The sequence below is a fragment of the Scylla paramamosain genome, chromosome 13 (assembly GCF_035594125.1).
Source record: "Scylla paramamosain isolate STU-SP2022 chromosome 13, ASM3559412v1, whole genome shotgun sequence".
Taxonomy (NCBI): Eukaryota; Metazoa; Arthropoda; class Malacostraca; order Decapoda; family Portunidae; genus Scylla; species Scylla paramamosain.
Genome location: NC_087163.1, coordinates 27,002,607 through 27,027,084, shown reverse-complemented (window position 1 = coordinate 27,027,084; position 24,478 = coordinate 27,002,607). Strand labels below are relative to the sequence as shown.

At 42.1% G+C, this 24,478-nt stretch overlaps 2 protein-coding genes across 3 annotated transcripts in view; one reads left to right on the top strand and one right to left on the bottom strand.

Moving 5' to 3' along the window:
• The window catches only part of LOC135106185 (uncharacterized), a 4,395-nt gene extending 1,309 nt beyond the window's left edge, over window positions 1-3,086 (bottom strand). The window contains exons 1-3 of the mRNA XM_064014964.1: window positions 1,641-3,086; window positions 783-967; window positions 170-494 (exon numbers count right to left, since the gene is read on the bottom strand). Of these exons, the coding sequence (XP_063871034.1) occupies window positions 170-494; window positions 783-967; window positions 1,641-2,805 (1,675 nt within the window). The 5' untranslated portion in view covers window positions 2,806-3,086. The remainder of the gene's footprint in view (window positions 1-169; window positions 495-782; window positions 968-1,640) is intronic.
• A 3,643-nt stretch (window positions 3,087-6,729) lies between these two features.
• On the top strand, window positions 6,730-23,434 carry LOC135106634 (calpain-9-like). Of its 2 annotated transcripts, XM_064015934.1 has the most exons (16): window positions 6,730-6,854; window positions 9,627-9,804; window positions 10,306-10,372; window positions 11,320-11,437; window positions 11,948-12,085; window positions 12,445-12,631; window positions 15,128-15,271; window positions 15,665-15,784; window positions 16,401-16,635; window positions 17,500-17,693; window positions 18,400-18,611; window positions 19,691-19,733; window positions 20,287-20,437; window positions 21,408-21,529; window positions 22,355-22,556; window positions 22,882-23,434. In XM_064015934.1, exons 2-16 carry the CDS (start codon window positions 9,646-9,648, stop codon window positions 22,965-22,967), a joined length of 2,178 nt encoding a protein of 725 aa, XP_063872004.1. In that variant the 5' UTR covers window positions 6,730-6,854; window positions 9,627-9,645; the 3' UTR covers window positions 22,968-23,434. The 2 variants fall into 2 exon arrangements, with proteins under 2 accessions (XP_063872004.1, XP_063872005.1); XM_064015935.1 differs by lacking the exons at window positions 21,408-21,529; window positions 22,882-23,434 and having other exon boundaries at window positions 22,355-22,498.
• The last annotated feature ends 1,044 nt before the right edge of the window (window positions 23,435-24,478 follow it).

Genomic DNA, 24,478 nt, shown 5'->3' with positions numbered 1-24,478 from the left:
ACCAAACCTAATGCAACCTAACAGCCTCCCCTAATGAGTAAAAACGGTAGTGTTAATTCAGTACTATCCCAGGCTAGAGGCTGAAGAGTTTGAATAGACGAAACTAATGGCAAAGTCACTACACCTCATAACTGGTTGGAAAATCCACTCACTCACTCCACTCACTCACCCTCTCTGACCCTCGTGATGTCGTCAGGCAATGGCGTAGACTCCATCACTGACACGAAAGTTTCCCACTGGAGCTTGGACATAGCTTCGGTGCCCATCACGTCTTGGAAGAGCAGATCAGGCCTCCAGATGTTCTCCTCGTGAATGACGTTAAGAGTATCCGCATAGTTCAAGCTCTCCATATCAAGTCGAGGGTCCCGCCAGCTGAGTGTAAGTCTGATATCAACGGTGGTTTTCATGTTGTTCGTGTCGAGAGGCTGCATTGACAGGATGGTAATGTGGAAGTTGATCCAGGCCGGCTCTGTCCCTATCTTCGCCGGGGGAACCTGTCGGAGGGACGAGCAGGAATGATTGGGATAGAATGGTAAGGGTTCCTGACAGTGTGTGTGTGTGTGTGTGTGTGTGTGTGTGCGTGTGTGTGTGTGTGCGCGTGTGTGTGTGTGTGTGTGTTTAGTGATTTAACATAATCATTCCTATTCTTAAGATGAACAAACGCAATCTTGCATTTACAACATGAGGGAGCTTACATCCATTCCCCCTCTGTGCTCCTTTACCTATTCAAAACCTCACCTTCCTCCGTCCCATCCACCTCCCGTCGCGCACAGTCCACCCACCTCCCTGATGTAGTCCTCGGGCAGCACCACGGGGGTACACAGACGTTCGTCACTCTGGTCCGGGCAGTTCACAGCCCGGTCGCAGCGTTGCTGCTTGTTAATACACGTGCCGTCGTGACACGTGTATTGCTTCTCACTGCACGCAGTCAGTAGCAGCTTGGGGTTTTCGAAGGGGCACTTGTCTCCTGCACAAGGCAAACAGATCGCCTCTCGTCACATCTCAGCTCTTTTTCAGTCAATTACCATTATCTCCGAGCTCTACTGTTAAGGTCATGCTACTCAAGTGTTAATAAGAACATGAGAAAATAAGGGGAACTGCAAGAAGCCATGAGGTCTATACGTGAGTCCCTGCATGAAACATACCTACGTATTTCCACCTATCATCCTTATCCGTTAAATTAATCTTCTTTTGAAGCTCCCTAATGATAAACATTAAGAAGGAGGGTGAGGGAGAACTCGATAGATGCAAAAAGAGAGAATGAGTAGAATGTCCGTATTCAGAAACGCTCTGCTCTCTCACCACGACTATTTTCAAAGGTCAGAGTTGATCACACGGGTTTTTAAGAGTGTTTATCCCATTAATCTTGTTAATCTGTCACTAGAACCGTAAAAAAAATAAATAAAATAATAATAAAAATTCGTGTCACTTCAACTAGAGTCTCTTGAAAGTAGTGGAGGTGCGACACAGAAAAGTTTTAGAATACGGTCCTCTTTCCTACAATAAAAAATAATAATACGAGTAACCTTCTCCTTCCAATTCTCTGTCATGGTCGCCTGCGTCTTCAGGAGCACGGCACCGTAGTAAATAGTAAATAAACATTCTCCTGTTACCTTCCTTCTACGCCAGCACCCCCATACCTGCAATGTTCCAGGTGCGGAGGCCCAGGGGGTACTGCTGCAAGCTGGAGATCATGGAGCCGCTGACGCCTCGATCCAGGAGGTCCGTCATCGCCCAGGTTGTGTTGTCCCAGAAGATCTCCGTGTTGCCGATGCCGCTGAAAAAAGGCTTGCCGTTCTTCACACCCTTAATTACGTATATTCGGTCCAGCACTGTGTCCTCGCAAAGGCCGCGCAGCCTGAGGGTTGAGGGCGTGTCGAAAGAGCACACAGAGCAAGTCTTGAGTGTGCACGGATACACAGCCCACTTGCCCGTGTCGAAGGAGTCCATGTAGGTACAGTTATAGGACGCGACAGCCGTGGAGTAACCCTTACGGAAGTTGGTGTACGTCATGGACTTGTTGGTCTCCAAGCTGATGAAGGACCAGGACTTGTTGGAGAAGACTGCCTTCACCCCAAGCCACAGGTACACGCCCCAGCTGATGGAGCACATGTCAATGCGGTCCTGCGTGGCCTTCACGATGGCCATATTCTCGCTTTCGCTCTGCGGGGCACTCAGCCATCCCTTGAGCATGTGGCACTGATCCTGGGACTCCTTCAGGGTGCGGCGCTCAGGAAACATGACATGCACGGGCGGCGGCTTCCCACACAGCTGTTCCGGTGTGAAGGAAATCGTCTTCAAGTCCCCGTGCAGCTCCCAGTCTTGTTCCAGCGAGGAGAAAGTCACCACGGCTGCCTCGCTTCTCAACTTGCACGACAAAAACTCCTTGACGCGCTGGATCCTCTGCACCTGCGGGAACACGATCAGGCCCGCCACGTAGCCCTCGTACGTCTGCTCGATGTTGAAACCGCCTCCGTGCAGGTCCTGCTCTTGCCCCACCACCAGGATGCCGCCGCCACGCACCAGCAGCTCCTTCCCCAGCAGGTTGGAGATATTGCCGTGCTGCACATGCGAGTCAATGGCCACTGTGTAGATCCATCCCTCTAGATCCAGACTGACGCACAGGTGGACCCACGAGTACAATAGACCGTAGGTAAACACGTTCTGCTGCTCCACACGACCGCTCCCCCCACAGCACACGATACCCAGGCCGCCAACGTTCCAGTCCACGTCTGCCACACAGGAAGCAAGGCTGCGTGAGACTAGTTGGCGAAGGAAATATACTGAACACAGGTAAAGCCACATGGAGGGAGGAGGAGGAGGAGTAGGAAGAGAGATAAGTTCCGGTTGGCGAAGGAAGGAAGCAGACAAAAGATGCAGCAGATGTCTGCATCCGCATCCTCATCCGCGGAACATTCGCAGAATTTTGAACATCCACATGCACGGTTCTGATAAATTAAGCATCAGCATCCGCAGTTCTAATAAATTAAGCATCCGCATCAGCATTCGTGATGAAATATCCGCACCCGCACCACACGCAAAGAGGATGTGGCGGATATATTTCATACATTACAGACTACAGAGTACAGACCTTGCAATTAAAAAAAAAATAAATAAATAATTAATGCATGTGTACAATTATCTACTGTAATTATACCTGTTCTTCATTTCCTTTCAAATCTACACAGCCTAATGTGTAAATTGTTTTGTGGAAAGACAGAATGAGGCAGACAATTCTACATATTGACAATGTATGTATCATGTAAGTATGTTGAAGTATGTATGTAGGTATATACTGTGTTATAGTACTTACGTACTATAATTATGTAATACTCCATAAGTAATTAAGTATGAGGGGAAGCAGCCTGACTGGCAAGGAGAGAGAGAGAGAGAGAGAGAGAGAGAGAGAGAGAGAGAGAGAGAGAGAGAGAGAGAGAGAGAGAGTGTGTGCATATACGTATCTGTTTATGTAAATAATATACACATGCATTATGTAGACTCTATTCGCTCTTGAAGTTTACAAGAAAGATTTCAGTGCTTCGTGCTTAACTTCATATTGTGTAATTATACAAAAATAAGACTAAAAAATATGAAATGGCAAAGCTGAGCACTTATCGCAGCGGCCGTCTGGTAATAAATGGTGATATATAGTGATTTTATACCAAAATCCTGAACACATCTGCACCCGCATCCGTATCCGTGAGGATGTCTTAATTTGACATCCGAATCCGCTCTTTCGCAGAAACTAATATCCCCATTCGCATCCGCAGCCACAAAATATGTACTTTTATATAACATTCGCACACAAATCCGCATCCGCGGATCTCTGAACTCTGACATCAGACACGTCTCTAAAGCAGACACTGAACACAGGTATAGAGCCGCATGAAGAGAGGATAAAGAGGAGTAGAGATAATTGTCTAACCATCATTTGTGTGCCTCATTACAAGAGTAAGTTGAAAAAAGTGGTGAAATAAGTCCAGTAACGTACTCTCTCTCTCTCTCTCTCTCTCTCTCTCTCTCTCTCTCTCTCTCTCTCTCTCTCTCTCTCTCTCTCACACACACACACACACACACACACACACACACACACACACAATACAGCATAAAGGAAATGAGAAGCAAAGATAACAGTATAACCATCAACTAAAAACGATAATGGTTTGAAAAGGAGGAATAAAGCAAGTTAAGCATAGTATATATACCAACCCCCACGGAAACATACGTACATATCCTAGCCACCCCGCATCCTTCGCTCCCTAGCTTACTTCTTCACCCCGCCTTTGTCACTCACACAGAAGCAGCTCGTCCTGAAAATCTGGCACGGAGTAGCTGAGGATCGGTGTGAGGGTGGAGCGGATGTGGTAAAGGTAGAGGTGGAGGCAAACGGTGAGGCTTGTGAGGGTTGGGAAAGGCTTCTTCAGTTTGAGGTACGAGTCAATGCTTGGGACGCCCGAGCTTTGTAGGAACACGCCTGGCACTCTTTCTTCGCCTCCTTCGCCGCCAAGATCACCATTCCCGGCCTCTTCTAGTGCAGAAAGAGAGAGTAAATGAGTGAATCATGTGTGTGTGTCTGTGTGTGTGATTCATGTACGGTCGTACCCAACCAGCCGTTCCCCTACGGAAAGAGCTCAGAGCGATCTTTGGGTAGTACTGAGACCACTGACACACCACACCGGGACAGCGAGGTCACAACCCCTCGGGTTACATCCCGTACCTACTTGCTGCTAGGTGAACAGGGGGTACACATTAAGAGGCTCCCCCATTTGCCTCGCCGCGCCAGGGATTCGAACCAGGGCCTTCTTGGTTGTGAGCCGAGTGTGCTAAACACTACACTACGCGGTGTGTGTGTGTGTGTGTGAGTGTGCGTACCGAGCTGAGCACAGGTGATAAGAGGACGAAACAATAGCAGCAACAGTAGCAGAACCAGAAGTGTGGCAGAACTCCGTAGGGCAGTCATGGCGTTAGAAGACGAGGAGAAGGAGGAGGACACCAAATTCTTCCCAGTACCTCTTCTATCTCCACACCAAACACGTCTTTCCCTCTACACCTCACCGCCCTGCACACCTCCAGTTCCTCTGAGTGCCTAGTGGGGAGTGGCTAGCGCCGCGGTGAACGCTTCGAGGAATCTTCAGGGGGGGGTGCGTGAGTGTATCGACATTGCTTACCGTGTTCTCGGGAGTTCGATGGCACTCCATGGGTTCGTCCATCAGATGCCGATACGAATAAGATTGACGACGGTGGAGGAGGAGGAAGAGGAGGTTAAGAAGGTAAGGGAAGAGGAGAAAGAGGTAAAGGAGAAAGGGAGGTAAGGCAAGAGTTGGTAAGAGGTCAGTTCGAAAAAATGAGATGACAACGGATGAAGACACGGGAAAAAAAAAAAAGATAGGAGGAGAAAGAGGACAGGAGGATGAAAGTGAGGTAAGGTAAAAGTTGGAAAGAAGACAGTTTAAAGATGAGAGGTGATAATGGATGAGATGACAGAAAAGGGGAAAAAGAGGAGAAAGAAAAAAATAATAAAAATATAGGAAATAGGAGGGCGAGTAGACGGCAGAAAAAAGAAAAAGAAAAGGAAAAAAAATAACGCGAAAGGGAAAATTTTGAAAAAAAAAGAAAAGGTCACGAAAAAAAAAGAAGGACGAGGAGATAACAGGAAGATGGAAAAAATGGAAGAGAATGAAGGAGGAGAATGAAGAAAACAAAGTATGTGTCACGAAGGATAGGAAGATAAGCAAAGAACAACGTGCGAGGAAGTAAGAGGGAAGTCTAGGTAGATAAAAGGAAAAGACTGAGGCAGGAAGAGAGCATATGTACAGGAAGAGATAACCACGACCTTGGAGCGTCAGGTGAAGCAAAGCACATTGATACAACATATCTATGAAGTTTCCTGTTGGCGTTTCCTGTAGTAAGAGATAAGATTTGATTGTAGCGCATAGCATTGCGTGTCGAAACTTATTTGTAGGGCTTGCATCAGGTGAAGTAACCTCTACTACTACTGCTAATACTACTACTACTACTACTACTACTACTACTACTACTACTACTATTGAGACCACCACTACTACTACTACTGCTACTACTACTAAGCACCACTATTACTACTACTACTACTACTACTAAGCACCACTATTACTACTACTACTACTACTACTAAGCAACACTATTACTACTACTACTACTACTACTACTACTACTACTACTACTACTACTAGAGAAGGGGAGAAGAATGGCAGAATGAAGGAAAGAGATGGATAAAGGAAAGAGACGAAACAAAGAGGAGGAAGAAGGAATGGAGGGAAGAAAGGAGGGAGAAGGAGGGAAGGAGGGATGTAAGAAAGCACTGGCAAGGACACATAATTGATGAATTCTAATTTACAAGTAATACCTTTTACTTAATATATTAGTAAAAGAAGAAAAAACACACATTATCTACGAACTTAATAAACAAAACAAAACAGATGAAAGTTCATGTGATATTAAAGTAGTGTCTTTTTTGTTGCCATTTAGTGGAAGAGAGTTCATGTGATATTAAAGTAGTGTCTTTTTTGTTGTCATTTAGTGGAAGAGAGAGAGAGAGAGAGAGAGAGAGAGAGAGAGAAAGAGAGAGAGAGAGAGAGAATCAAACCCGACTCACTCACTCACTCGCTCGCTCACTTCCTTCCTTTGAAACTAACACACTTTCTTATCTAGGGAGAGAGGGAGGGAGGGAGGGAGAGGGAGGGAGAGGGATGTAAAGCGAGATAAAAAGGGCAATCAGTTGAACATTTCTTAACCAGTGAAGCGAATACGGTCTAGCAAACAACACTATTGGCGCCTAACTGTCTGCCTGCCTGTCTGCCTGTCTACTGCTGCTGGTATGTGTGTCTGTCTGTCTGTCTGTCTTTCTGTTTATATGTCAACTACTGCTGCTGGTATGTTTGTCTGTCTGTCTGTATGTATGTATGTATGTCTGTCAACTACTGCAGTTGGTATGTTTGTCTGTCTGTCTGTCTTTCAACTACTGTTGCTGGTATGTCTGTCTGTCTGTCTGTCTGTTTGTCTGTCTGACTGTCAAATATTGCTGTTGGTATGTGTGTCTGTCTGTCTATCTGTCAACTACTGCTGCTGGTATGCTTCTCCGTCTGCCTGTCTATCTGTCTGTCTGTCTAGAAATGGGATCAGGTAAGAGGAATACAGGTAAGTTAATTTTGTGTTATGGTAATTATTTATTTATTTATCTATTTATTTATTTTTATAGTTTGTTTTGAGTTATGAAAAGTTTGATTTGATTTTTTTTTTACAACTTAGTAACGTGTGTGTGTGTGTGTGTGTGTGTGTGTGTGTGTGTTTGTGTCCATCCTCCATGTTATTTTCTGTCATTAACAAAAAAAAAAAGTGCGACGTATTTCATAACTGACTTCTTTTTCTTTTACTCATGTGAATAAATGAAGAGAAACAATCGAAGCGAGTTAGTGACCGAGAGAGAGAGAGAGAGAGAGAGAGAGAGAGAGAGAGAGAGAGAGAGAGAGAGAGAGAGAGAGGGAGAGAGAAGGGCGGGGAGGGGGCGGCAACAGGAAGAGAGCAAGCAATTAAATATTGCCGTGAGAGTGAGAGAGAATTCTGTAGCATACGAGTAAGACTGTTTTGTTAGTCGACTAGCTAACTAACCAACTGACTGACTGACTGACTGACTGACTGACCGACTAATTAAGTAATTAGCTTACTGACTATCTGATTAACTAACTCACTGACTGATCCAAATTCGTTGTGCAGAGACACTACTAATTACTACTACTACTACTAACTACTGCTACTACTACTACTACTACTACTACTACTACTACTACTACTACTACTACTACTACTACTACTACTACTACTCACTTGTTTATTATATTATTTACTTAACATCTAATTTGTCTGATAAAAAAAGATGTTAAAGTGAGACTCAATAGTTTTTACAGTAAATTTAAAGTTTAAAGGTATGGTTTCTAAGACATTGTCATTTTTATTCAAAGCACATTGTTTGCCTGATTACGGACTACAATTATGGAATTTAAATGCAACGTTTTCCAGTTTTATCTTCAAGACATTTCAAACTACTTATTCATATCCCTTGAACAAAATTTTAGGATGTCCATCTTATGTTAGCAACCACAGTATTACTGGTCAGTGTGATGTTCTAATATTGAGACACCATGTTGCATTTGTTTCAGCAAGAAATTTTAGTTCTTTTATCAAGAATTCCAATATTTTCATCTTGAACAAGCCTTTATTTAGGAAAGGTAACCCATTTTTATTGTTCCACTTTTTTTTTTTTTTTTTTTTCAAAAAATTATCATATAAATTTCTTACAAAACAGTGTTGATATTTTACGAGCCAGAATATCATGGGTCCAAAACCACGAAAGCTTAAGAGGAAGGGAAGTTTCTTTGGCTATTGATTGATCTCTTAATGTAGTGATTAGTTTTAATTTCTATTGAATTCTGACAGTCTATGTAATGTTTATATTACGAAATAAAGCTTGACTGATTGATTGATTGATTGATTAATTGATTGATTGGTTGACTACTACCACTTCTACTACAACTGCTACTACTACTACTACTAATAATAATAATAATAAAAATAAATGACAATAATAATAATAATAATAATAATAATAATAATAATAATAATAATAATAATAATAATAATAATAATAATAATATCAATAATAATAATAATGATAATAATAATAATAATAATAATAATAATAATAATAATAATAATAATAATAATAATAATGATAATAATAATACACCTAATTATGTAATTATTTTTTCACACGCATAATGTAAATATGACACCGCGGTGATAAGATCATGAAACCATTCTGAAAATAAAAAGAAAATCTTCATTATTGATACACAGCCAATTAAAGAGGATCACGAGTACTATATAATGGCATCTGGTTCTCTCAAGCGGGATTCTATTAGTTTTCCGTATTTTGGGAGTGGATTTGTGGGTTTTGTGAGTTGCATTATACCAGTGGTCAGTCAGTCAGTCTGTCAGTCAGTACGTGTGTGTGTGTGTGTGTGTGTGTGTGTGTGTGTGTGTGTGTGTGTGTGTGTGATTCACGTCGCGAATTGATAAGGGAAGCGAGAGATAAGCAGAGGATAATGCAATGGTATTTCGACGTGTTCTGTCGTATCAAGCGATAAAGTATTAATTTCAACACATTGCCTGTTGAAACCTGTTAGTAATTCAGGTGAGAAACACCCTGGATACACCAAACTATTGTCATCGTTATCACTATTACTACGACTAAGATTATCACCACCGCTAAAGCTACACCATCACTAGCCGCTACCTCTACTATTAATATTACCAGCACCACCACTAGTAAAGCTACTCCATTGTTCATCACCATACTATTACTATCACCACTATTAAAGCTACATTATCGCTCTCCATCACCACCTTTACTACTACTACTACTACTACTACTATCACCACCACTACTACACCATCGCTCACCACCACTACCACCACCACTACCACCACACCACCACTACTACTACTACTACTACTACTACTACTACCACCATCACCACCACTAGCTACACCGTCATTCTCTCATCACTCACTCGCCTAACCACATCCAGATCACAGCCGCTCCTGTCGATGACGCTAATGAAAAAGGCGAGGCTGTACCGCGGCCAAGACTACGCCAGGTTACGCTCGAGGTGTCTGTCGGCCCGCACACTCTTCAAGGACCCGGAGTTCCCCGCTGACGAAGGCTCCCTGGGGTGTAGTAGGGATGTGTTGTGGAAGCGACCCCCGGTATGCTTGTTGTGACTAGTTATTGTTGTTATCACTACGGCTGCTCTTGTTACTACTGTTATTACTACTGCTGTTACGACTACTTTTCTAATAATATTACTCCTACTGCTACTTCTTACAATATCATTCTCTTTCTCCTTCTTTCTTCTCTTGTACTACTACTACTACTACTACTACTACTATTACTACTGCTACCACTACTACTACTACCATTTCTTATGTTCTTACCTCTCCCTCTCTCTCTCTCTCTCTCTCTCTCTCTCTCTCTCTCTCTCTCTCTCTCTCTCTCTCTCTCTCTCTCTCTCTCTCTCTCTCTCTCTCTCTCAGTTAAGCAGTCTATCTATAAGTCTACCTATCTATCCATCCATCCATCCGTCTTTTCGTTCATCACTCATTCAGTCTGTATCTGACAACACATGTATCAGTCAGTCGGTCTATATATATACGTTTGCTTGGCTGATTCCTTCTCTCCTTCCTCTGCACCTCTTGTCCCTTTGTCAGGAACTAAGGGAAGAGCCTCGGTTCCTAGTGGACGCTGACAGGTTCTCGGCAGTACAAGGGGATCTGGGTAAGTACTAGGGAGGGTGCAACTATAAGTACTACTACTGGTATGATTACTATAATTAATCACTATTATTTACTCTTTATTCATTATTTTTATATATTTTTCAAGAGTGTGGCTAAAGCTAGAATTATTATTATTATTATTTTTTTTTTTATCATTTATTATTTTTGATACGTGATTCATATCTCACATTTATCTTTTTTTTTCCCCTTATTAATTTATTCATTTATCGGTTTACTAATAATATTCATGTGTTCTTGTCTTATCTCTTACGATGTTTAAGTAATTTCTGATTACTAAATGTCCTTCATTCCTTATTTTGTCGGTCTTTCTTTTAACTTTTCTTCACTACAATGAATAAAAAAATGGAGTAATCTATTTAAGCAAGGATCTTAACGAGTATTATTACGTTATGTTCTCAGATGATGCACTTTTTCGTAATCTCCTTTTGACTCCTTTTATTCATTCTTGCTAGAGATAATGATGCTTTTCTTATCTATTGTTCATGTTAGCATGCATGAACACACGTGCCGCTGTTTATAATATACGTATACAGTCCCGCAGCTGACATACATGCATGCATTTCATTTTTTTTTTTCTTTTTTTACATCCCGTTCTTGCCCGTCCGTCAGTACCTAACTCTTCTCTTCTTGCCTTCCCGCTTTTCACTGACTGTCTTGTTCCTTTCCGTCACTAACTCTCTTCTCTTCCTTTTATTCCTGTTCTTTTCTGATCCTTTCCTCTCTCGCCTTCCTTCCCGTTTCTCATCACTCAGCTCTTCCCTTTGTCTCTTCTCGTTTTCACTAACCATGTCTTAATTCTTTCGCTTTCCTTCCGTCATTATTCTCACCTCTTTTCTTTCTCGTTGTTGTCTAACCACCTTGCGTTCCTTCCCGCTACCAACTAACTCACTCTCGTCTTTTCTCTCCCTCTTGCTGCTGCTCCTCCAGGTGACTGCTGGTTCGTGTCGGCCCTCACCGCCGTCACCCTGAACCCTGAGCTACTGCTTCGCGTGGTGCCAAGGGACCAGGGCTTCTCACACCCCTACGCTGGAATATTTCATTTCAGGTAACCCAAGTAATGTCTCTGGTTTTGTTTTCTTGTCGGATATTGCTTGCACTCCGATCATAATTCAGCCTTGATAAAGTTAGAGTTAAAAGAGCGAGAGAGAGAGAGAGAGAGAGAGAGAGAGAGAGAGAGAGAGAGAGAGAGAGAGAGAGAGAGAGAAAGAGAGCGACACGTTATGTTTGGTCTCTAAAGGAATTCAGATATCATTAGTTTGGACTGACATCAAGCCATGCATGACCCCTACCACTGCACCTCCCTCCCAAAACTTCGTCGCTCATTGATAACTATAAACGTGAAACACTTCTACGCCGCACCTCCAGCGCTTTCAGAAGGCTTTAGTTAAGGTACACCGTGTTCTAGTGACAGATTAACAAGATTTCCACTTTATTAAACCGAAAAAAAAAAAAAAAAAAAACATTTATGTGGCCTTTGAAAATACTCGTGGTGAGAGCAAGGTGTTTCTGAATACGGGTCATAACATCACCTAACAGTAACGTGTCATGGTCTCAGATTCTGGCAGGGCGGGGAATGGGTGGAAGTGGTGGTGGATGACCGGCTGCCCGTCACCGTTCTGGGCCAGCTGTGCTTCTCCCGCTCCAGTAATCCCGCAGAGTTTTGGTCAGCACTCTTGGAGAAAGCCTACGCCAAGTAAGTGCATGGCGGGGACCAGAGAAAGGAGAAGGTCTGGTACAAGTTCCTAGTCGTGTTTGTGTGGGTTACATTCGTAGACTCGCATCGCCCTGAATTTGACAAATGTATGGACGAGTGTTCTTTCAGATCTGGTGTTTTTGGAGGGCTTATAAGAGCAGTGTTTTGCTTTATCTCTTTAGCAAAATAGTTCTAATTTATCCCAATGCAAGGACGTCAAGACATGTTGCTGATTGTCTTATCTATCTAAGCCTACATGGAATATTTCCGAGTTATTTCCCAAGCAGCCATGAAAGGACGTCAAGACAGTTGCTGATCGCCTAACTTCTCTAAGACTAAACAACCCTGTACTGCTTCAGGCTGCACGGGTCCTACAGCGCCCTGGACGCCGGCAAGTGTTTCGAGGCCACCGAAGATTTGACAGGAGGAGTGACAGAGAGGTTCCTGCTGGCGGACGAGGAGCTCCCTACTGACTTGTTCTCCATCATGGTTCGCGCTAGCCAGCGGGGTTCTCTGCTCACCTGCTGCGTCCCCTCCGCCAAGAAGGTAAAGGTAACAAAAGGCGCCGCGTAAAGGCTCGCTTCCCCTCAAAAGACCCACTTGCGCTCCGCTTCAAAAGTCTATTCAGTCTTCGTCTCGCCACAAGGTTTTACTCGCGTGCCGCGCTGTGCGGAATCATTTATCCTGAACACAAAAGGTGTGACAAGCAAAAGGCCCACACAAGGTGCCACACACGAACAGTGCTCTAGTCAAAGGGCTGGCTAAAATTTCAAGAAACTTATGTTCAAATTTTGGGTAACCGTTTTGAGTACATTCTTTGGGGACTGTCACCTTCAATGGACAGTTTTTTTTTTTTTTTTTTAGTCTCTCTTACATTAAAAAACTTACAAAGGATTTTCTTTTTCATGTTACGACAGTGTTGTTAATGAATAATATATAACATCGCAGATAACTGTAAAAAAAAACATTTTATTCATTATTTTTTATTATTATTCGTGTTATGGCTGAGTTATTAATTATTGGTCTATAAACATCGTAACTGTAAATGTTCTTTTTTCCAAGTTATTCGCGATTTATTTCTCTCATTCTGCTCTTCACATTGCTTACCTTCCTGGTACAGTAAAATCCCTCTCATCCGGCATTCGAGTATCCGGCAGCTTCAAGTATCCGGCACATTTTTCCCCGAGCCTTAAAATCAATAAAAAATCAATGTGTACTCATAAAATCGATTAAAATTCCCGCGTGAGGCATACTTTGTCCCCTCGCCACCAGAGCGCACTGCACTGTGTTTACTCAGTGACTCAGTCCCGCGTGTGCACTTTTTATCACCTGACGCCTTCATCATGCCTAAAGTTGTAGAAAAGAGGAAGCGTGTTGTGCTCACACTTAAGCAGAAAGTAGACATTTGTCGACGATTAGAGAGAGGTGAAAGCAGACAGCAACTAATGGCGGAATATGGTGTGGGCTCATCAACTATTTATGACATTAAATCCCAAACGAAAAAGTTGCGGGATTACATGAAAGCCACCGACACCCCAAAGGCAGCGGAAAATCGTCACACACTACAGTATCATCGTGGTGAAATGATGGACAAAGTGTTATACGAGTGGTTCAGCTTGAAAAGATCAGAAGGAGTCACAATTACAGGCCCCATGCTACAACTGTGTGTTGGTGAGTGTGAGGTGGCAGCGCGAGTGGCGACGCGCGGCACGGCAATCAGCTGATCTTTGTTATGGTAAGATGCGTGAGTGTAGGGTGGTGATTGTGGACATAATTTCACTTCTATTCAAGTATCCGGCAATATTCAAGTATCCGGCATGTCGGCGGTCCCGTTGATGCCGGATAAGAGGGACTTTACTGTATTTTCAAATTATCACCACGAATGCACCAACTCTGGCTACGAGATTGTACATGCAGTCTGCTTAAGTCTGTCTGTTTGTACACGTGCCATAGCTCACAATGTGACATTTACTTAGAGAGAGAGAGAGAGAGAGAGAGAGAGAGAGAGAGAGAGAGAGAGAGAGAGAGAGAGAGAGAGAGAAGCAGTGTCAGTTTTCCAATAGAGGATTAAATCAAGCCTTTGTTTCTACTATACTGCCTCAACTCTTAAGTCACTAATGATTTTTATAGTTTGTTTTTTTCTCTTTTAAATACGTCCGCCGTGAAAACACCCAACTCCGCTTTCTTCCTTATTGACTCACAACATATCGACATCTTGTTTCAATACACACACACACACACACACACACACACGCTTAAGTGCCTGGACTGGACCCCACTCCGAGAACCTCCCAGCACCGCACATCACCGCCTGAGACACAATACGCGACTCAAGCTTTATTCACTTCAAGAGGGTTTTGAGCTAAGCATAGTGAATGCCTGCGGAAGACGTGGCGGAATGCAGGGACTTTTTTTCTGTGTTTCTCTTTGTGCTCCTTGACTGCTTCGGATCTTGGGCGGTATATCACTGTATTGGTTTTGAGAGTGCTGAACGTTACATCTCGAGGACATAATACTAGGGGACAACAATGTGGAGGGGGAAGAGGAGAGAGGGAATAGTAGTGGTGGTGGTGGTGGTAGTGAACAAAAGCAACGAGGTCGATAAGAAATGGGAGGAAAAGAAGAGAAAGATAACAGTAACGTTACCATGAATAATAACAAGAATAAAGAAGGGGAGAAGGAGGAAGAGGAAGAAAGAAGAAGAAAGGGAGATCTGAAAGACAACAACAACAACAACAATGAAAACTGTAAAGAAAGGCAGAAAGAGAAGGAGGGAAAGAAAGGAAGCAAAAACAAGAACAAGAACGAGAACGATAATATAAAAACACAGAGGAGGGAAAAGAAAAAGGAAACAAACAAGAACAAGAACTAGAACGATAATATAAAAGATAACAGCAAATAAACAACTAACAACATTAAACAACAATACAAGGAGCCTATATTGTATAACACACACACACACACACACACACACACACACACACACACACACACACACACACACACACACACACACACACACACACATCTCTCGTGTTTCAGAGCGGCACGGACCAGACGGAGACGGGTTTGATCTCGAGTCACAGCTACTGCGTGACGGGCGTGAGGCGCTGGAAGGTGAAGGTGCCCTCGAGATGGAAGAGTTACGTGGAACTGGTGCGCCTCAGGAACCCCTGGGGGGACGAGGTGAGTGAGTGAGTGAAATGACGAAGACTATTTCTTCCCCTCTTTCCTTCCTTCCTTCTCTCTCTCTCTCTCTCTCTCTCTCTCTCTCTCTCTCTCTCTCTCTCTCTCTCTCTCTCTTTTAAGTTTATATCTTTGTCCCCTTAGTGTGCGTGCCATATAATAGTCATACAACAAATCTGTTGCTCCCACGCGGCCGGTTACCCATCCAAATGTCAACCAGACCCGCCGCTACTTAACCTCGCTGATCGCATGAGAAATCGTCCATTCAGCGTGATGTTATGGTCGTATCTGTGTGTGTGTGTGTGTGTGTGTGTGTGTGTGTGTGTGTGTGTGTGTGTGTGTGTGTGTGTAGCTCCTGCTTCCTGACCCTCTGAAACCTTTATTCAACCATAGATGGAGTGGCGAGGGGCGTGGAGTGACAATTCTGAGGAGTGGGGCCTAGTGTCAGCGGAAGAGAGGAAGAGACTGGAGGTGACGGCGGCGGGTGATGGAGAGTTCTGGATGACTTACGAGGTGAGTAAGTGATTGAGTGAGTCAGTCAGTCAGAAAGAGACTAACAGTGAATGAGGAAGGATACAGACCGGAGAGGATGAATTTAAGTAGAAAAAGACAGGACCTCTTAGTAACGTGGAGTTAGGTGCATGAATAGATAGCGAGAGGTATAAAGGATAAACTGCCTATATAGTTATTGCACTCTACCATTCAATAAGATTTTTTTTTTTTTCTGGGGAATGGTGTAAGAAAGAAATTTATATCTTCCGAAATCAAATGGGTATATTAGGTGTTATAAGGATGACATAAGCGAAATTCTTAGGATCAGTAATCAGGATGGGACGAGAAATAATGGTTTCAAGCTTGCTATAGTTATATTAAAAGAAGAGATAGGAAGGAATTGATTGTCAGATAGAATGGTAGAGGAGTGAAATAGAATGGAATAGATTTGGTAATCATACTGTTAGTGGTGAATTAACAGGGAATTTTAAAAGAAGTTTAGACAAATTTATGGATGAGGACCATGTGTGGAAATAGATATGCATGTTTTTATTTGGGGATTGCCACGTGTAGGGCAGATGGCTTACTGTAACAATCCTTGTGTTCTGATCTTCTTATGTTTCCTTCGATATCTCAGGAATTCAAGAAGAGATTTGATGAGCTGTACATTACGAGCCTAAACCCACAAAACCTGGAGGACTCGGCCCGTCAGCGCCTCTACACGCTAGCGGAGGTGATCCAGGAAGTGCTGCTTTACCCGGAAAAGATCAAGTCAGGTCACCAAGGCACTAAGAAATGGGAAGAAGTTAACTACGACGGAAGCTGGGTCAGGAATTCTACCGCAGGGGGACCGCCTCAGGGAACCTCGCTAGGTAAGGAAGGAAGGAAAATGGAGGTGAAGGAAAGAAGGAAAAAGGAGAGGAAGGAATGGATGAATGAAGGAATGAAGGAAGGAAGTGAATGCATTCATGAATGTATACGCGTCCATCTATCTACGTATCTGTATGTATTTATGCATGTCTATCCTTACACAGCTACAGTATCATAGCATCACTGTCCAAGCAATGAAATCCAATATAAAACATTCATGTCAATTAATTTATGACCCTCTCCTCTCCTGTCCATATCATCGTGTACTTATGCATATTTTTACGTGTCTGCCTGTCTACGCTGCTTTAATATAAAATAACTTTCTACTTTCTCTCACCCTGATTTGGCCCACCTCTCTAATGCAAGAGTTAACCATTATTCTCAATTGTTCATCCATTTTTTCTGATACACTGTGGAACTCCATGCCTGCTTCTGTATTTCCTCCACCCCTTGAGTTGAACTGTTTCGAGAGGGAAGTTTCAAGACACTTATCCTTCAAATTTGGATGTCTCTTTTGAGGTGCTTTTGATACTGGCACTTTAGTGGGTCTTCTTTTCCAATTTTTTTTTTATTGCCCTTGGCCAATGCCCCTCTTAATATAAAGAAAATAAAGAAAAGCTATCACTATGCAGAGGGGGAAGTCTAATCTAAATAACTCTTGTCCATTCATTTTATCGCCTGATCTTCGTCTTCTCTCCATTTCATTGTGAACTTATGCATACTTATACGTCTGCTGCTGCTGCAGTATCATAATTTCACTATCAATTTCCAGGGGACGAAATCTAACCCAAATCATTCCTGTCCATTATTTCTTTCTCCTGATCTACTTCTCCTGTCCTTTCTCTCTCCCCATACACACACCCAAGACCTCTTCAGCAGTAACCCACAGTACTTACTCCATCTGACGGAGGCTGACGATGCCCTGGAAGTGGAGGACGAGGCCGAGGGGCAGAGGGAGAAGAGTGAGAAGGGGACGTGTAGTGTGGTCATTTCCCTCAGTCAGAAGAACAGGAGGGTCAACAAACTGGAGCTGCTCACTGTTGGCATCTGTGTGTACGAGGTCAGGGATCAAGTTGTTGTAGTAGTAGTAGTAGTAGTAGTAGTAGTAGTAGTACAGGTTGATATTGTTATTGTCAGGAAATTTGCTGCAGCATTGGTAATAATGACAATACCAGTGATAATGACGACAACGATGATGATGATGATGATAATAATAATAATAATAATGGTGATGATGATGATGATGATGATGATGATGATGATGATGATGATAATAATAAGAAGAAGAAGAAGAAAAATAACTAACAATAACAATAACAATAATAATAATAATAATAATAACAATGATAGTTCACACACACACACACACACACACACACACACACACACACACACACACACACACACACACACACACACACACACACACACACACACACACTAAAACATTGGTACCAACATTCATAATCACAAAATTCAGGAAACGGAAAAAACTGATAATATAATTTATATACGTCTATCTATCTGTCTGTTTGTCTGTCATGTACACCCTATCGATAAAGTTGGTATTACTATTTATATCTGTCAATCCATGTGTCACACACCCTCACATAAACACACACACACACACACACACACACACACACACACACACACACACACACACACACACACACACAAAGTTAATGCGGACATTGGGCTGTATCAGTAAGTTTCATCATTAAATAATCTTCCTCTCCTGTTAGTGACTACACACACATACACAGGTGGAGGAGAAGAGGGCTCGCTCCGCACTGTCTCCCTCGTGGTTCCAGCGTCACCGTCCCCTCAACAAGGTTATATTCAAGAAGACCCGCACCGTCACTTTCCGTCTACAGCTCCACCCCGGCCACTACGTCCTCGTCCCATGCACCGCCTGGCCCAACAAGGAGGGGGACTTTCTCCTTCGTGTATTTTGCGAGAAGGCGGCGACTATGGAGTGAGTACATGTATATGGCTCATGAACGCTTGGAGGCGAGTGAGTGAGTGAGTGAGTGAATGAACTAATAAAAAGGACCTAGTGAGGTTTTTGGGGGGACAAGCTGAGTGAGTGAGTGAACTACTCAACCCCAGATCCATAATTTGAGAAGCTTTAGCTTGTCACGACAACCACGAGTGTTTTGAAAGGCTAAAGAGATGATTAGTCGGGTTCTCCGAATATTGTTGTCCCACTTGTGAGAACTAGCTGAGTGAGCCCTTGTTAAATCACCACTAATACTATGAAAAGCACTACTGAAAACCCTAATACGGCTCACCAAAGCCAGATAAAGTACTCAAGATGTTGAAACGTTTAACAGTGCGGTTCGCTCTAGCGATATTATGTGATGAAGTAAGATAAAGTTGGACTTAAAACAAGAGATAGGAAGGAATTGCTTGTCAAACAGAGTGACAGGTGAATGGAATAGACTTAGTGATCAGGTTGTTAGTGCCGAGTCACTAAGTAGTTATACGTAAATTATTAGACTTATGAATGAGGGTGGTAAGTGGAAATAGGGAGAATACATTTCGTATAGGGACTGCCACGTGTAGGTCTGGTGGCTTCTTGCAGCCATCCACATTTTTTTTTTTTTTTTCTAATTCTTATGTGTCATTCAACTCAGCCTTCATAATTTTCCCAAGAGTCTTTGTGAAGTCAACCTCTTCTCTCATCACCGATCACCTCAGTTAAGACCATATTCTGAAATACTTCTGCGCCTCACCACTACTTTCAAAATGCTTTATTTGAAGTTACACTGGTTTTTTATTTATTTATTTTTTTTTTTTACGGTTTTAGTGGCAGATTAAGAAGATTTCTACATTATTAACAGTAAAAAAACACTCTTGAGAACCCGGCTAATAATCTCTGTGGCTTTTGAAAAGAGTGGTGATGAGAGAGTAAAGCGTTTCTGGATATGGGCCTTATTCCGACGCTCGTGAGATTCATGAGAATCAAAGAAATATTCAAAGAAGCAGTGAAGGTTTCGTTATTTTTTATTTATTATTATTATTATTTATTTATTTATTTCATTTTTTTTTCAGGGAGAACGACGAAGATGCAAGGATTCTGGTCGTACGTGACGAGGTGGGTTTGTATCAAGGGTAAAAGTTCCACAATGTTTGATGGCTAATACTGTTAACTATTCTATTCCACCACCACCACTGCTGCTATCATATACATCACATCACACGCCCTTCGTTCACCTACCCACTACCACCATCACCACCACCACCATTACTGAGGCTCACCATTGATAATTGATATTAACGATACTTGATCGTGACTAGTGCCCGAGGTTACTGGCAAAGCAGCTCTGAGAAAAGAGAGTAAAACACGGATTTAATTTTCTACAACTTCTGAGAGCACTACTCCTCTCTCTCTCTCTCTCTCTCTCTCTCTCTCTCTCTCTCTCTCTCTCTCTCTCTCTCTCTCTCTCTCTCTCTCTCTCTCTCTCTCTCATACTTCCTAATAAAACAAAAATTCCTTCAACCTCTAACATCTGGATCAGTTAATGATGCAAGGTATAACTACAATTAGCTACATAAACCGAGTGACGCCCACCATCGAAGGAAGGAACACGCAACAGAAAAAAAAAAAAAATAGACTCCCATCCAGCGCATTATTTGATCCCTGGCAGGAACTTGGTGACTCGACTGATGGAGGAGTAGGAGGAGGAAGTGGTCTGCATCAGCCACATGACCTGAGGGACGTGTTTTGGAGGAACGCTGGGATGGTGGGTCACATCTGCGCCAGGAAGCTGATGCAGGCACTCAACACTCTCTTCTCCGGTGTGTGTGTGTGTGTGTTTGGATCTTAATTATTTGAGCTCAGATGGCAGCAAGTGAGCCAGTATTTGCTTCATACATAAATAATTATTTGAGCTCAGATGGCAGCAAGAGAGCCAGTATTTGCTTCATACATAAATATTGCATCTTTTATAGTCATGCTCTCTTTTTTCATGTATGTGTGTGTGTGTGTGTGTGTGTGTGTGTGTGTGTGTGTGTGTGTGTGTGTGTGTGTGTGTGTAATAATAATAATAATAATAATAATAATAATAATAATAATAAACGGTTTATTCTTCAGGCAGTTAACAAACTGAAAATGCACAGAGGGGATGAGGAAATACTTAACATTTATCCTAAAGCTAAGGCCTGTGTGTGTGTGTGTGTGTGTGTGTGTGTGTGTGTGTGTGTGTGTGTGTGTGTGTGTGTGTGTGTGTGTGTGTGTGTGTGTGTATAGCATGCACGTTGTGACAGCGTGTAGTATTTTTTTCTTCTTTGTCTGTAATTCAGCTAGCGATGGACTTGCCAGTTCATGAATCTCGCAGGAAATGGTGAACTTTTTAACTTTTTTATCTACAACTTTTTTATTTTTATTTCCTGACTTGGACCTCTTGTCCTTCACATAATGAATCAAACTTTTCATGACGTTCCTTTTCTTCCCGTGTAACTAATCTGTCATATATTATTTCTTCCACTCTTGTTGTCTCACCTACACCTCTTTTTCTTTACGTAATGAATCAATCAATTTATGACGTCCCTTTATCCTCCATGCATCTTATCTGTCATATATTACTTTTTTCACTCTTATTGTTTCGCCTACACCTCTTTTCCTCCACGCAATAGACTATTCTTTTCATTGCATCCCTTTGTGTACGTAACTAATCAGACATACTGTAGTTCCTTCCTCTGCTTCCCCTCTCTCTGATCCCTCATGCCAGAATAGCTCGGCAACACTCACCCGTGTCTTTTTCTGCAGGTCAGCTAGAGTTCTCCCTGGATATGACTCGCAGCCTCCTGGCCATGGTAGACAGAGACTTCTCAGGCACCGTTGACTATTACGAGTTCGAACCTCTGGTCTTCTCTCTCCTGCGCTGGGTGGTAGGCCTCCTTTTGTTATTCTGCTTGTTCTTTTTTTTAACACTTTTTTACAGCTTTAAACCTTCTTTTTCCACTTTAGAGCCTTTTTTTTCACATTAGAGCCACTATTTCCACTTTCGAGCCTCTTTTCTTCTCTCTCCTGCACTGGGTGATACCTGCCTCACCTCTCCTTGCTACTCTACTTGTTCTCCCTCTTCATCCACTACGGTCCATATTGTGTAATGTTTCGGAATGTTATCTCGACCAGGATCTCTTCACTTCTTCCTTCGCTATATGTGCACATCATTCCCCCTTGTTACACTAATTGCTCTTCTTCCTATTTATCTCAAGTATTTCTGATACTCTGCAGTTATTAGAGTTTTCTCAAGTGTGTGTGTGTGTGTGTGTGTGTGTGTGTTCATGCATGATTCTATTGATGGTTTAACACGGATTGTGCATCAGTAATCTGACAAGAATACACTTATGAAAAACTCCCACTAATTATCTCTATGCTCCCTGAAAAAAAAATAAATAAATAAATAAATCCTTTGGAGAGAGTGGAAGGTTTCAATACTGTGCTGAAATTTCTCACTGGCAAACTTTATATTGCTTGCTGTAACCAACCTCTTCTTGCTCCTTCCTGCATTCCATGCCAAGGAAATTATTTTACTTGCATCCTCCCTTCTTCTTCCCTGTAGGATGTAAATAACAGGAAGAAATAAGCTGATTCTTCACTGGCAAATTTTATCTCGCCTGCTGTAACCCATTTCCTGTTCCTCCTCCCTACACTCTATGTTAAGGAAATTAGAGACTTCTGGCATCCTCCCCATCTCTTCTTTCTTGCAGGATGTTTATAATAGGAAGAAAAACCAGGAAACGAAGACATTCTCTGGTTATGACTGGCAGCTGGGAGACGCGCTAAGGGAGTTGGGATATCAAGTGCCTCGCCGCCTGCAGGGATTAGTGGTGGTGCGCTACGGGGACGACGAGGGTAATATCTCTCTCAAGGACTTCCTCATGGCCACCTGCAGGATCTCCGTCATGCTGGGTGAGAGTTTAGAACTAATCAGATGCTGTTTTTGTCCTGTGTTAATGTCAAGCGGCGCTGTGAAGCCTCCGCTGTTGTGTTCTCGGATCTCGGGTTCCAGTCATACAGTCAGTCCTGTAATGCATCTACGTAGGTGTGAATTAATGATTGAGGGAATAAATACTTGACTTAAATCAATCTATCAACGACTGTTTCGATAACGAGAGAGAAATTAAAGAAAAAGGAAGGAAATTTTGTTTTTGTTTTTCACAACATGCGAATAGTTAGATAGTATAACTTCCAGTCTTTCAGGACCTTGTTGACCTTTCTTGTTATCCATGACCAGAGAGATTCCGGAACCACAGCGGTGAGGAGGACGAGCAAGCAACCCTCTCCCTCAGCGACTGGCTCCAGGACACCCTCTACTGCTGACGAGCCTTCTGCTGGCCCCTACCCCTGCTGTTGTTGCCGCTGCTAGTACAGACGGAGGCCCCTGAGTAGGTCCAGGAACCCTCTTTATGACATGCTTCTTACCATTACTGCTACCTACGGCGTCTCCTGGGTGGTTCTTCCTTATGACACACCCTCTGCTATTCCTGCTACTGACGGAAGCTGTTCCTACTATCAATGACGATGTTCACGCCTTGAAACTGTGTTTGTGTTTGTTGTGCCTTTGGAATGTTTAGATTAATTCAAATCATATTACTCATAATAATCTCTCTCTCTCTCTCTCTCTCTCTCTCTCTCTCTCTCTCTCTCTCTCTCTCTCTCTCTCTCTCTCTCTCTCTCTCTCTCTCTCTCTCTCTCTCTCTCTCTCTCGGCTTCCAGTTTCAATATTCTAATGATGGTTTCGTTATAAATTGATAAATAAAATAAATATACATAATTGATAAAAGATACATCCATGAATATCTATCTATTCTGCCCTAAGGTTTCTCAGTTCCCTGCCAGTTCCAAATTCCACTTTTAATCTCCTTGTGAATAAAGAAGGATAAGAAAAATAAAAATTTGTTAATGAAAGAGACACGAGAACCCATAGAAAGTAAAGAAAACTAGAAAATAGTGAAGGATAATATTGTTGTTGTTGTTGTTGTTGTTGTTGTTGTTGTTGTATAAGAAGAAAGAGAGAAGAATGTGAATGATGTATTTATGAGCGTGTGGTATTTTATCGGAGCCTCTCCGTGCGCTATTTTGTTTGCCTGGAATAGATAGAGAGATAGACTGATAGATAGATCGGTAGACAGATAAATAGATTAATGGATGGATTGATAGATAGATAGAGAGAGAGAGAGAGAGAGAGAGAGAGATAGTAGAATAGCCAGATAGATAGATACATAGATAGATAACAAGGGATAAAAAAATGGCTATAAATATGCAATATCATGAATGGCTAGTTAGATTAGAAGGAAAAGAGATGCTGTAAGGTTATAATTTCTATATATTAGCGTAAAGGAATGAGAGAGAGAGAGAGAGAGAGAGAGAGAGAGAGAGAGAGAGAGAGAGAGATGCAAGGGAGATGGAAGAAAAATTGTGAATGAATTATGTCCATTACTGACTGCCTTAGAGATGGAAAGTAAATAAGTAAAGAAATAAAGAAATTGATAAATAAATTAATAAAATAGCTCAGAGAGAATATACCGGCCGGTACTCTCTCTCTCTCTCTCTCTCTCTCTCTCTCTCTCTCTCTCTCTCTCTCAAAATTCCTAACACCAGCAAACCAACACCAAAAAAAAAAAAAAATATATATATATATATATATATATATATATATATATATATATATATATATATATATATATATATATATATATATATATATATATATATATATATATATATATATATATATATATATATATATATATATATATATATTAAAAAACAGTCGCATCACATCTACAACCTATAACAAACAAAAACAAAAAAAAAATCTAAAAAACAAA

Excerpts from the sequence above, each read along its gene's own strand:
- LOC135106634 (XM_064015934.1), top strand. The coding sequence starts at position 9,646 with ATGACGCTAATGAAAAAGGCGAGGCTGTACCGCGGCCAAGACTACGCC. Across the intron at positions 12,086-12,444 it reads TTGGAGAAAGCCTACGCCAA|GCTGCACGGGTCCTACAGCG; the intron begins GTAAGTGCATGG and ends GTACTGCTTCAG. Across the intron at positions 17,694-18,399 it reads TTGGCATCTGTGTGTACGAG|GTGGAGGAGAAGAGGGCTCG; the intron begins GTCAGGGATCAA and ends ACACATACACAG.